This window comes from Plasmodium knowlesi, assembly GCF_000006355.2.
Source record: "Plasmodium knowlesi strain H genome assembly, chromosome: 11".
NCBI classification, from domain to species: Eukaryota; Apicomplexa; class Aconoidasida; order Haemosporida; family Plasmodiidae; genus Plasmodium; species Plasmodium knowlesi.
Window position 1 is genome coordinate 2,296,648 of NC_011912.2, and position 13,919 is coordinate 2,310,566.

The 13,919-nt window shown below is 28.8% G+C and overlaps 3 protein-coding genes across 3 annotated transcripts; all 3 read left to right on the top strand.

Annotated features, from left to right (window-relative positions):
- Nucleotides 1-1,466: 1,466 nt before the first annotated feature.
- PKNH_1149000 (conserved Plasmodium protein, unknown function) lies at nucleotides 1,467-2,487 on the top strand (the record flags this gene model as incomplete). Its single annotated transcript, XM_002261628.1, has 3 exons — nucleotides 1,467-1,610; nucleotides 1,809-1,947; nucleotides 2,072-2,487. 3 exons carry the CDS (start codon nucleotides 1,467-1,469, stop codon nucleotides 2,485-2,487), a joined length of 699 nt encoding a protein of 232 aa, XP_002261664.1.
- Nucleotides 2,488-5,663: 3,176 nt separating this feature from the next.
- PKNH_1149100 (Plasmodium exported protein, unknown function) lies at nucleotides 5,664-6,369 on the top strand (the record flags this gene model as incomplete). Its single annotated transcript, XM_002261629.1, has 2 exons — nucleotides 5,664-5,714; nucleotides 5,872-6,369. The coding sequence occupies 2 exons, from the start codon at nucleotides 5,664-5,666 to the stop codon at nucleotides 6,367-6,369; spliced, it is 549 nt and encodes a 182-aa protein (XP_002261665.1).
- Nucleotides 6,370-8,245: 1,876 nt separating this feature from the next.
- Nucleotides 8,246-9,372, top strand: PKNH_1149200 (Plasmodium exported protein, unknown function; the record flags this gene model as incomplete). The annotated part of the gene is made up of 2 exons (XM_002261630.1): nucleotides 8,246-8,356; nucleotides 8,662-9,372. The coding sequence occupies 2 exons, from the start codon at nucleotides 8,246-8,248 to the stop codon at nucleotides 9,370-9,372; spliced, it is 822 nt and encodes a 273-aa protein (XP_002261666.1).
- Nucleotides 9,373-13,919: the final 4,547 nt, after the last annotated feature.

Here is a 13,919-nt window from a genome sequence, read left to right on the forward strand (position 1 = left end):
AGTACACACCCCCTTAAGTAAAAAACTCCTGCGGTAGCGCATGTGTACTAAGTGTATCGTGCATTTAAATTTATTACATTATAATAAGAAATGCTATATATGCTCGCTACTTATCACTGGATTATATTCGCACATTGCGACGGAGTTTATTTTTTTGAATGAGGACATCAAAAAAGAAAAAGAAAAGAAAAAAAGAAAAAAAAAAAAAAAAGAAAAAAAAAAAAAAAAAAAAAAAAAAAAAAAAAAAAAAAAAAAAAAAAAAAAAAAAAAAAAAAAAAAAAAAAAAAAAAAAAAAAAAAAAAAAAAAAAAAAAAAAAAAAAAAAGAAAAAAAAAAAAAAAAAAAAAAAAAAAAAAAAAAAAAAAAAAAAAAAAAAAAAAAAAAAAAAAAAAAAAAAAAAAAAAAAAAAAAAAAAAAAAAAAAAAAAAAAGCAACATACAGACCAGACGAATAATTATGTTGAGTTAAACTATTTGACCGAATAATAATTAAATTTATATATTTGCCGGTCGGACTACAAACACATGTATTAATTTTTTGCACATATGAACAAAGCTCTTTAAGTGATTAATTGGCAGCTTAAAAGTAATAAAAAGTAGCTCCGTAGTTTTTTACACTTGTGTCACGCGTCCGCATAATATGTATATTCTATATAGTATGTTGTTCTATGACCTGTGTATTTTTTTTTTTTTTTTTTTTTTAGTCGAATAGTGTGTGTCCATTTTCATACTGTTTACCTTTTTTTGCTCATTTGACTTCTTTTTGGCTCATAGGAATTGAGTAGTACCACACATATGGTCTTTATATGCACGTAGCATTTTCTATAACTTGTTCGTAGTTCAGTTTATTGTAAACCTTTTCATATATAACTCGCTCAGTAGTTCAATTATGACAGAAAAAAAAAAAAAAAAAAAAAAAAACTGGACAAAAAAAAAAAAAAAAAAAAAAAAAAAAAAAAACTGGAAAAAAAAAGAAAAAAAGAAAAAAAGAAAACTGAAAAATTTTTTTAAAAAAATTAAAAAAAAATTAAAAACAAATTTTTAAAAAAATTAAAAAAGAAAAAAATAAAATAAAATAAAATAAACAATTTATTTTTTTTAAGAATTTTTTATGATTATAAAAACATTTATTATAATTAATCTTTACACAGTTTTCTAATTTTTAAGATAAAATACAAAGATGAAAAAAAAAGGAATATAATAATACATGCTTCGTTTTGTGCTATTTTTCACAAAATATAGAAGTTTTCAAGTTTTTTGTGATGTATTTTATCAAATGTGCCATTGGATGAATAGTCATATATATTGATAAATTTATGTACCTGAATAATTTTTCGTGTTCCATAAGTAAATATACCTTTATAAAGTTTTCCCTTTTCTAGTTTATAATAATTTCTTTTTTTTTTTTTCCAAATTAGGAAATAAAAATTATCCATTTGTTTCCCATTTAATGCTATACTTTATCAAAATGATTAATAATAAGAATAACAACTCCAGGGTATCCCATGGATTCAGCACTCGAAGTGCGAGAAGCTTAAATAAAGTCAATTCTTTTCTTAAAGTTTTTGTCTTTACATTAGTAATTTTGGCAATTCAATGTTTTAACGAAAGTGTAAGTGGAGTAGAAAATTAGTTATACGAAATGTGCACGTATGCGCTGCATACTTTGAAGATATACACCCTCTTTTACATCGCTTCGTGTGTTGTTCTTGGAGGATGAAAAATTTTTATAATTCTTTAACGGAGCTCCTTGCTGAAGTCCATTCTCATTCCCTTTTTTTTTTTTTTTTTTATACTTTTCTCTACACAGTTTTCCGCTTCTGCGCAAAAGAGCTCAGGAAATGGGCCCAAAGTGGCTATCAGTCGATTACTAAGTGATTTAGATGACAGTACTGAAAGCCTCTCCACAGCTGACGAAGACGAAGGTTCAAAAAGCAACATAACAGCTGGTAAGTTCGAAAAAAAAAGGGAAAAAGTAAAAATAAGTGATTGCCAATAATATCACTGCCGCTACTGTTTCCTCCTCTTCTTATGCTCCTAATTTCTCATTCTTCCACAACTTCCTATAATTAGAATATTACTATATCATTGTGGATGACGGCGAAAATCAAGTAGATGAATATGGAAGTGCAGAAAACTTCCCATTACATAGTAAGATTGATGATGATATCCAAATGGCAGAAGAAGTTCTGCCTATAAGACAAGAAAAAATATCCAGAGGAAAGGATTACCGAGGCAATATAATAGGAGAGACAACCGTGACAGATATTATATATGAAGATGAATTCATGAGAAACTATAGAAATAAGAAGAGAAAAGGAAAGTTTCACAAGAGAATGTATAAATTCCTCAAGAAGCACCACTACATTATTCCAACAATTATAGCTGGTCTTTCTCTAATAGTAAACAATACCGGATTGGCAATAGGTGTGATGATGATATATCTAATATTTATGTCACTCCTATACGTACACAAAAAAGTAATTTAAAGGAATACGCACCAGTTTTCCTGAAAATGAGGATTGGGTGTTAAAAGCACCTGTTTGAGACTATTTTTTGCCCAAAGAGGAAATTTGTTCTCTACCCATAGCGGTAGCTAAAGAATGAAAATAAAGGAAGTTTAATATATTATTTATTATTTTATTTTATTATTTTTTTTATGTGATACAAGTATAAGACAAATTTTGATTTGTCACATAAGATACCTTCAGTTATTGGAAGTGGCAATTTTTTATAAATTTTTTCTGTTATATAATATATCTATTTTTTGGTTTTTTTTCGTATATTACGCACATTAGGTAAATGCAGAAAAAGTGCATTTTTTTTTTCAAGAGCAAAATTTCGTAATTTTGTTTTTTTCAAAAAATTTACATGCACATTTATTATTGTCCAATTTTTTAGTTAGTGCCTAATATAAAAAAATGGTTAACAAGTATATTATATATATATTTTTTTATTAACTCAGATGTGGATAATTTTTTTTTTTTTTTTTTTTTTTTTTTTTTTTTTACATTTATTTTGAATTAACTTTGAACAATAGTTTTAATAACATAAAATCAAAAAAGAATAGTAACCTTTAGATATATATTTGTATTCCTTCCACACACACATACCTTGTAGAATATGAAAACAGCGCCAATCGTGGTGGTCATTGGATTGTCTGTTCATATGAAAAGAGTACACATTAAAGAATAATTTGTGTGGGGAACAGTGTCCCTGTTATTTAAAATGATCAGAGAAAAAGAAATGATTATATTTTTCTGCTTTTAAGGTTTGGATGGAGCTGCGAATTAAATGGCCATATATATAAAATGGCACACGCTCATTTTTTGAATGGGGCACAATGTGAACCTATCGGGAGCGGCAAACAAGTTGTCCTTGCCTTTCTGAAATTTCGTTTATTTTTAAATATTACCATTTGCGAGTTCATACAAACCTTAGGTGTGTAGTGTACCGGAAGAAACTTTAAGAAAAATGGAATATAAAAAAAAAAGAGAAAAAAAATGTACATCCACCAGGCAAGTGCCATGAATTAATTAAATATAAGGTGATGAACATATTAACAAAATGAAAAGGAATAATCGTGCGTCTGTAAAGCATATTAACATTTTTTTTTTTTTTTACTCTAAGAGGGGCATTTTTACTTGCCTTCCTCCTAGATAACGATATTTTAAAAAAAGAGACAAGTAATTTTTAAGAATATAAGAGAAGGGTGTCCATATATAGCGAATTCTCTATTGGACCTGGCTCAAAGGTGTAGAGGTATATTATAGGAAAATTTATGGTACGATTTATTAGTATCGAATTTTTTCTACCATACTACATATACCTCTGGTCCTTCGCGTAACAGAAATATATACATGTTGGCAATGCATATCCACATGGGCATACAAATTTCTGTTTCATTCAAACAACTTAACATCATTTGGTGAAATTTGAACTGAAGAAATAGTGAAAAAATAAAACATGTCATAATCAGGTGCAGAACAACCCTTATAAGAAATTTACAACTTCTTTAATACATTAAATGGTGTACCACCTACTTTTTTTGTGAACCCACCATTTCTTTAGAATATAGAAAAGGAGGCAATCTGATAGAAAACCATGATATCTTTTTTTTTTTTTGGAAATTTATCAACTGTAATAATAATAAAATTGTGGTGGCTCACAAGTCATGCAAATTCTTTATGTGTCAATGGCTATAGAAAAATATTCGTATATTACTAGTATTCATAAGAATTATCCTTTTTGTGGTATATGTAATGTAAGCGCGACATGAAGGCTATTTTATAAAATAGGAGCGCGAGTTGTATTCCTATTTTTATTTATTGGAAAAATACTAACGTGCATATATATATAAATGCGTCGTGACGCCCCTTTAATGATGACCAAAATGAGCACAGCGAGCCTTTTAGGAAATTACTCAAAATTGAAGCAATTTGGGTTTCATATTTTTTATCAATTCAGGAAAAGGCATAGCATCACTATTATTTTGATTCATATTAAATTAAAAGATATAAAAGGATTGCATATAATATTATGCGTTTTTTTTCTTTTTCTTTTTCTTTTTTTTTTTTTTTTTTTTTTTTTTGGTGTGCTATATTTTCCGTGAGAAAAGTATTTTAATATACAAAATTTTTTACTTGGTAATTATTTTTTAATTTGAACTTTTCCTTATTTTCCCCTAAAATTTACCCAGCTAAATTATACATTTACGTAAACATTAAAAAAAAAAAAAAAAAAAATTAATGGAAAAAAAAAAAAAAAATATAGGAAATGACAGGTATTACATTCTTATTTCTTTTAAAAATTGTCTTCATAAACATTTTTTATCTAACTTTTTTAATTGATTGCTTTTATTACTGCGCACTAAATTTACTTATTATTATTATTTCTTTAATAAAAATCATTGAATATTTTTTTCAACCTTCCTTTTGTGCTAAATTACTTTATCATTCTAACAACAGTGTTTTAGGGAAAAGAAAAATTATTTTACAAATCGCGCTTTTATTGATGCAAGTGATTTATAATTAACAATTTTCTTTCAGTTTTTTGCGCATTTTAAAAAAGTATCAATTTTTATAAGAAAAAAAAAAATATTTTAAATATAAAATATATTTTTTCCAGTAATAAAAGAGAATATCATTCTTTTAAAAGATATTATCTTATAATCCCATAAAGTTATTATACCATACTAGGTAATTTTGTCAGTTTTAAATTTATTTGCATAATGCACAAAACACATTTTTTTCCAAATATAAAATGTACTTATATATATTTTAGATAATGCGCATACACAAGCTTTAATTAATTTTGACTTCGCAGAAAATACTTACTTTATAGCTATTTGTACGTTTGGTAATTTCGTTATTTATTACGATTTTTAGTTTGTTGCGAAATATTTAAAAGCGATTAGAGTTATTATTAAGAGGGAAAAGACGATTCTCCTATTTTCAATGCTTGCAGAGAAGTTTAGTAATCCCATGAGGAATGACATAAATTGATAAGAAGATATAAAAAACAATTATATTTGAGCATTTATATAAAGTAACATTTAGGCATATTATATATAGCCCCCTGTTATATGGTACATATCCTCCAAACTTTTCAGTAGATGCATCTAACTTTTTTACCTACATATATAACACTTTAACGTCGTGAAGAAATGAATACCTTTAACCACATAGTCAAAATTGCCCTTTTTACCCTCTTCATCGTAAGAAAAGAAATACATGTTAATGCGTCATTGCAGCTTCGCTCATATATGTAGCATATTTTTAAGACAAGAGTGATGAACTGCTTCTCCGTGGCTTATTTCATGCGCATGTTCTTTTTTTTTTTTTTTTTTCTCGTCACTTTTTTTCCCCCCTCAGTACACCTCGGCCAACAACGGAATTAAGGAAAATGGCTTTGGAAAAGCTGAAGGCAAGAGAAATATAAGATGTCTTACTGAAATGAACAGAGAATTTGGAAGACAAGAATTCGGTGCTCAAGGTGAACAAGGCCAATTTGTAAACGGGGAAAACACAAATGAACGAAGAAATAGAAACAGAGGAGGCTTCGATTCTCAAAATGACCGATGGAATAACAGCTACCAAGGTCAACCTGGCCCTGATCCACAAATGCACGAAAGAATATACAGGAACACTGATGTCCCAGAGTACTACAACAGCGGCAGCAACATTAGGTACGTATCCCCAGGAAATAACTTCAATAATGAGTTATTTGAAAAATTAAAGAACAATGCTATATTTATCATTCCAGCGTTACTACTGGGGTTCTACGCTCTTAGGAACATGGGAACAAACAGTTTATTAATGATAGTAGCCATTGTTGGTATTTTAATGTACACTCAGCGCTACATCAATTAAGAACCTGAAGAGTACATATACATATATATATGTGTAATGCATATCTTATAAATAAAAAAAAAAAAAAAAAAAAAAAAAAGGGTCAGCCCGTAGATATGATGATATTTTTTTTCTTCCAAGATTCCTAATTTTTTTTTAAACACTTTGTGTACAATATATTCGGCAGAATTATGATAACTGTGTTGAGAATACATACACATTTACTTTTATGCTTATTTATATTTATTTTTCTTGTGTGCGCACCGATGATTTTCTATAATAAATAATCTTACATAAAAAAAGGACGACCACTTGCTGAGTAGTGGCGGAGAAAAAAGTTGATCTTTGGTTATGGCAGCATTTTTTTTTGGCACCTACTACTTTTTGTTGTGGACTAAGAAAGAAGAAGAAGCAAGCCATTGAAGAATGAGGATGAACAGAAATAGAATTTGCTGCAACCTAACTATACTGCGGTGCGAGTATGATTGGAAGAACTAAAAATTCGTTTTAAACAGAAAACTGTTTCGTTATACGTATTGACATACATTATTATGTGAAAGTAATTACAAAGTGGCTACAGTTAAGGGCCCGGGATGTACGAGTGTGATGTTTTGTGTTTGTTAATTTTGTTAAGAATACATGGAACAGTATTTTTTTTTTTTTAATGCATTTTATTTTTGATATCAAAATTTAGCAATTGCTATTTTTTATCTGCATCTTTTTGTTTTACTTTTTTTTTTTTTTTTTCCCATTTTTGCGTACTTTTGAGGCAGTATAAAAAGTTTGGTGTTAATTTATTAATTCCTTTAAAAAAAGTTGCTACATGAATGAAAAAACATGGGATTTTTTGAAATGCTAGGGGATTAAATAATTTTTTTTCATTTAAAGGAGCTAAAAATCATGCTATTATATATATATATATATTATATATATTTCTGTAAAAATATAAGCATTACTCGGGGATGTTATGCACCATCTACATGTAGTTATCAAATGAAGAATTAAATTTAAAAAAAAAAAAAAAAAAGAAGAAGAAAAGTGTTTTATTATTTAAGGCCAAAAAAGAGCGCACAAAAAAGGAAAAAAAAAAAAAAAAGAAAACGGTATTATGGCATACCATGTGGTGCCTTTTTTTACATGCAAATTATTTATAAATAATCATTTGTCCGTTTTTATGAAGGAAAAAATTTGTAGAACAAAAATCAGGTTGCGTTCAGTTTCATTTTATTTCATCCCTTAAAATTCTTAGAATTTTTCTTAATATGTAATAATTTGACATAAGATAAAACAAATGATTTATACGTTGTGTTTTTATATCATGATGATTTTTTAAATAAAGAAGAAATAAAAACTCGTAATGTTATGCGTTCGTGCATCGTTATCAACCTTTTTTTTTACATTTCAAAATTAATTTTAAATCATCCTCTTTTTTTTTATTTTTTGGGTGGGTTTAATTTAAATTTTCAGGGCTGGGATTTTTCTTAAAAAGAAACGATTATAGATTATCCTTTCTTTTTTTTTTTTTTTTTTTTTTTTTTTTTTTATACAAGTTAGAAGAAGAGATAAAGTTCATTCTAAATCATAGGAAAAATTTTCTTCCGTGCGCATATTTGAAAAATAATTTTTTTTTTTTTTTTTAATGGTATTTTTCGAATGGGGTATTTTTTTATACAAAATATAATCGTGTTTTCTATGTTTTTATTTTTTAAAATCAGTATTTCCTTTTAACTATTAATATATCAGCTTTATAACAAATTATAATTTTCTGAAAATTGAAAGGAAGATTTTGTTTAAACAAAACAGGCTTAAAAAAGGGCGAGGACTTTTATCATTCCCCCTTCCTACTTAGCTTTGCAAACATAAATCGAACTACAAAATTTTTCATATCAAATACAAAATGGTGAACGCAAAGAATAATAGCTCCGGAAAGAAGACATTTGGCGTTTCTCTTCTTACCAGATTAGCCATATTTTCTGTTTTCGTTGGGACCTTAGGCACCTATACTTTTGTAAGAAAATGAGGAAATGGAAAATATGCGTGGATTGAATATACATATATATGTATTTGTATATACAGCACGGATGGGAGGTGGAAGACGCCATGTGCGCTTATGCAAAATGCTCCCCATATTGTCATTTTACCCAGTCCTAAAAAATAATACCTAAAAAAATGTACATAATGAGAATCCCAGGCTGGAAAGTGACTATATGTAACTTAATGTGCATAGTTATATGCAAAATACTTCCACATATGCGCATGCCTTAGGTATATAATGTTTTTTTTTTTTTTTTTTTTTTTTCCCACTTCCTGTAGAGTAACAATGGTGAGTGCTCAAACAACCAACTTGCCTTCGCATCCGTGTCGAACACAAAATACAGCAGATGCTTAGCGGAAAAGGGGGAATCATCAGCATCGTGCTCCACTGGAAAAAAGAGCAAACAGAAATCAAGTAAAAAAAAGGATCCCCCCAAAAAAAACAGCAACGAAAATGAACCCGAATTAGAAGACGAAGAATGCCAATTTGGTCTTCACCAAGAAGTTAACGAAGAAGAACTGGAACAATTAGGAAACATGTTTCAAGAATTATCAGAGAAGTTAAATGTAGGACAATATTTAGAGCAATATAGAGGAGATATGGAGGAATTCGCAAAGAAATTTGAAGAAGGTGATGGGGAAAATATCGACATGGATTTCTGTAATGATTTATTTGGGAAATTAGCTGATTCTTTGATAGAGACCTATGCTAAAGATACAAGTGATGAGAAGAAAACGAAAATGAAAGCAAATGCCCAGAAAGCTACTAACAAGTTGCTTAAGTACTGCTTGAAGGAGAAGGCAAGACAAGTTAAAAAACAAAAGAAAAAGGAAGAAAAAAAGAAAAAGAAAAAGGAAAAGGAACAAGAAAAGAAAAAGGAGAAGGAACCAGAAAAGAAAAAGGAGAAGGAACAAGAAAAAGAAAAGGAGAAGGAACAAGAAAAAGAAAAAGAAAAGGAACCAGAGAAGAAAAAAGAGAATACAAAATAAACGACTTTTTTGCCATTCGAACATTGTTGTCTACATCAAATAAAAAATGCAAATTGGATTGTAATTATACAAGAAGAAGAGTTAGGAGGAAGAAATGCGCAAGACTGAACTGATAGATGTTCCTTTCAACGTATTCTTAATTATGTACATGTTTAAATAATTACGGGACTAGCCGAATCATAACGTCCATTTATCTGCTAGAACTATAATTTTCGTCTCCCTGTTTTTAACACTGAGATGATAACTGCAATTTTTTTAGACAAATGCGTGCCACAATAGATAGATTAAACAAGTACTATATGCGTGGCAATGCGACATTTGATTTGAGTTCTTTTTAACTTTGCAAAATATTTTCATATTCGTTTTTACATTTTTTATATGTGCATATATATGATGAGCCTTCGTTTTTTTTTTTTTTTTTTTTTTTTTTTTTTTTTTTCACATATTAGCAGCATGAGCCATAAGACATATGTTTTGTGTATCAACGCATATATATATATATATATATATATATATACATAACATACCTTCTTATTTGAGAGAAAAAAAAATTATCCCCCCTTTAGTTACTCCTTTCGTGTTTGTTAATTAGTATCCATGCACCTGCATATGCTTACATGATGACCCCCCAAAACATTTACCCTCTTCGTGAATATATATAAGAATCTCATGTTTTTTCATGTACATACATGGATATAATAAAAAAATTAGCTCCAATGTAAATTTCATTTTATATGATTATAACGAACTGATGAATTAATTCATATCAATTAAATTATAAATGAGAAAAGAAACAATTCCCCCTCCGCCTGTTTGGGCTTCCTTCCACTGTAAAATGGGATAGCGACAATCAGATTTTTATAATCAACTGTGAAGAAGGGGCAACAATATGCCCATTCATCATCTAAGCACACGAACATGCGGTGCAGGTACTTTGTAATATTATTTATTCTTTATTTTTAACACATTCGTAAGAATTAATTCTTTTCAATGATTCCGGATATGGAGAAGAGGTGATCCAAGTAGCCGTACACAAAAACACACCTTTGAAAAATGGGTAACACGAATAAAGAACTCCCTCGTCGTTCTATTCTCAACGCGATGAAGATGGTCACTTTTTAGAAGAATGAAATGACCTCCTCACTACGGTGTATCGGTTAATTGCTTAATGACATTACACGTAAAAAGACGCTTTTGTTTTTCCTTAATTTATGTGCGTGTGTGTGTGTGTGTGCTGTTAATGGCACTAGGGGGGGAGTGGCATGGCTCACATGTATATATACATTATTTATGCATAGTAGGAAGGTCGTTCTAAGGGAAGCACACATTTAAGCACTTATGCGGCATGTGCAATGTGTTTTTTCCGTTATACCCGTGTAATCCTTCCTGTACTTGCTATGTATATGTATGTATGCACCTCGAATAAAGTGAATTTTTTTTTTTTTTTTTCACATTGTAGGATTGTTTAATTTTTGCAAGGCAATATCATCAAGGGGTATTGAATGATTTTTATTTATTATTTATTTACTATTTTTTTTTTTTTTTTTTTTTTTTTTTTTTTTTTGTGGTACCGTGTTCCTCACTAAATGGTGAAAAGTAAATTAAGTGTGGTTTTAGGCGAAATATGTGCATGTATATATGTATACATTCCAGAACACTATGCTTTTTTGGACGTACACAGCAAACATTTCTGAATACTGTGTGTTATTATGCTAAATTGTGTACTAAAGGTGGGGCCAATTTGGACACTAACGGAGGTATGTGCGAACAGAAAACTGTCGATTCGCTTAAATCAGAAAGGGAATAGATGTTCGTAAAAACGATGTACAGAATTAGTGCTCGCGAATTTTATTATAAAGGGGAGGAATTAGCTTCCACAGGTACGCACGCCGACGTTTTAAGTGTTATTCCGTATTCATGATATGCTTTTACATAATAGGCTATATAACAGTTTATTGTGCTCCATTATTCACGATGATCGAAAAATAATGACAAAACATGATTATGCCGGTAACAAGGATATTTCGCAAGATAAAACTTGTCCAAAAGAAAAAAGAAAAAAAAAAAAAAAAAGTGTAAAAACTGAGCAATTGACGGATGAACGTGAAAATGGTATTTAAATTATTTCTTTTAACTAATGATATAAAATTCCTGGATCCGATAATATAAAAGGCATGTGTACAATTTTTTTTTTTTTGGAAAAAAATAAAAAATATATATACATATATATAAAATAATGTGCTGCTCATCCGTTGATTATTAAGAGACTTACCGTTTGTGTTGCGAATAATGGCATGAAAAGTACACCAGGCTTTTCCTTTTCGTCAATTGCCTCCGATTTGTTTCGTTGGAAGGAAAATAAAAGCTAATGTTATATTATCGGGGGTACATAAATAGTAAAAATATTCAGCAAAATTAGCAAATTAAATATGGACTGCATAGGGCAAAAATAGCCCGTGTACACAGAAGAAAATTCCCCCAAGTGCATGATCAACCTATAATTACGTATTATATGAAGCAATTTATACAATTAAAACTTGCGAGCATGTTATAATTTGTAAGCATTCATTATATATTCACATTATATATACAGAGTTACATGAGATCTTTTAATTGGGGGGAATTTTATATTTATAAAGTGCAGCATTATGCGTGTAGCTCTCGCATCCTTATGATGAATGATTTCTTATTACTATGTGTATGATATTATGTAATAAACGAAGCTGTACACTTATTTGGATGACTTTATACGTGCTATGTTGTGTGACACTGTGTTTACCCTAAGTGTACCCCCCGAAGGTTAATTCACAATTACCAGCTAATAGGTACGAGTTATTATAGTTACTACTTAGTTAATACTTCTTAATTACCAGTTAATAGTGACCAGTCATAAAGTCCCGCAGAAAGTTTGTTTATAATTGTTCATCATTTTATTTTTTGCGATATTGAGCAAAACACTTTCACATTGCGTGATACTACTTACAAGCATCGCACATATACCAACGCAACAACTATATGCATTATTTCGCTTTGTATAAATGTAAAATGAGTATGCGATATGACACCCTGCAATGTGCAATTATCTGCGTTTAAAAACACTTATGTGTTTATGGGGTGTTTAAAAATTATAGTTATATAATCGGTTAAAATTTTTATATAAATTTATTTGTGTACATATATTTTATACATAAATAGAGTCCTTTTCCTCATTTAATTCTTCACTGTGTTGTACGCGAAGTATGTTGAAAACATAGATTTTTCTCGTTGTAATTATGGCACAAAACATGTACAAGTATATATATAAATATGTAAAAATATGAATAAAAAAAAAAATATGTATATATAAACAGAGCTGCTATTTCATTTAAATAGAAAGATCCAGCCTGCTGAGTGACAGTGCCAATTTTGTTTATACTTACGGTATATAATTTTTTGCGCTATGAATTTGTAGAGTTTTTTTTTACATTTCAAATAACATGGTTTTGAACGCTTTTTTTTTTTCTTTTTTTTTTAATTGCTTATAAAATTAGTACAATGCGCATATATGGTAAGTAATGATATTTAGTGCCTTTTAAAAGTGAAAAAGTACATTTTGTATGAATAAATTATATTCTGCTATATATTATATATATATATCTATATATATATATATATATATGTATATATATATAGCAGAATTTATGTGCTGAGCGTTGTAAAAAAGGAAGTTTCGGGAGATTTAAAAGAGAGAAATATTTAAAAACCCATATTTTAGGGGGGGTTATAAAAAACAATGAGGAAAAGGACGGCAAGCCCGTAGCATGCATTTTTTGATAGTGCAATATGGGTGGCAGTATATAATAGATTTCGTGATTGCTTGATTTGAGTAGATATAGAAATATTTTAGCCTATCAAATTAATAAAATAACCCCGTTGTTGTTTAAGCATATTTTACATATGTATATAATATGTATATATAAATATAACATAAATATAATGCAATATATATAAATATATATCAGGTATTATATATTATACATACACGCATAATCTAGTGGCAATCTTAGTTCTTTGTAATTCTTTTTTTTTATTTTTCAGAATGTGACAATTTTATACAAATGTTCAAATTTTTTTATATATATGTAAAATTGAAAATAATGTTATTGTTGTTAATGTTTAATTGGGCGATTTAACGTTACAAGCGGGATAGCACATATTTATACATATTTAGTTTTACCTAATGCAAAAATCGAGTGACATGTTTTAGCGCAAAATGAACATCTTTCTATTAGCCAAAAAATAACAGTTTTTTCCAAAAGGGTTGTTTATCAAAACGAGCGAAGTTTATTGTACCTATATAAGTATACTCTTACTTTTATATATATGTTTATTTATACGAATATACGCAATTGGCCAGGCGATATTTTCTTCGAACCAACATGTACGAATCGCCAGTTTGTACATTTTTATCTATGCATATATAATTACAACTTTTGCCAGATTTAATGATGAACCGAACCCTAACCTTGTGGTTTTTTTGAATAAATATATCACTACATTTGATTAGA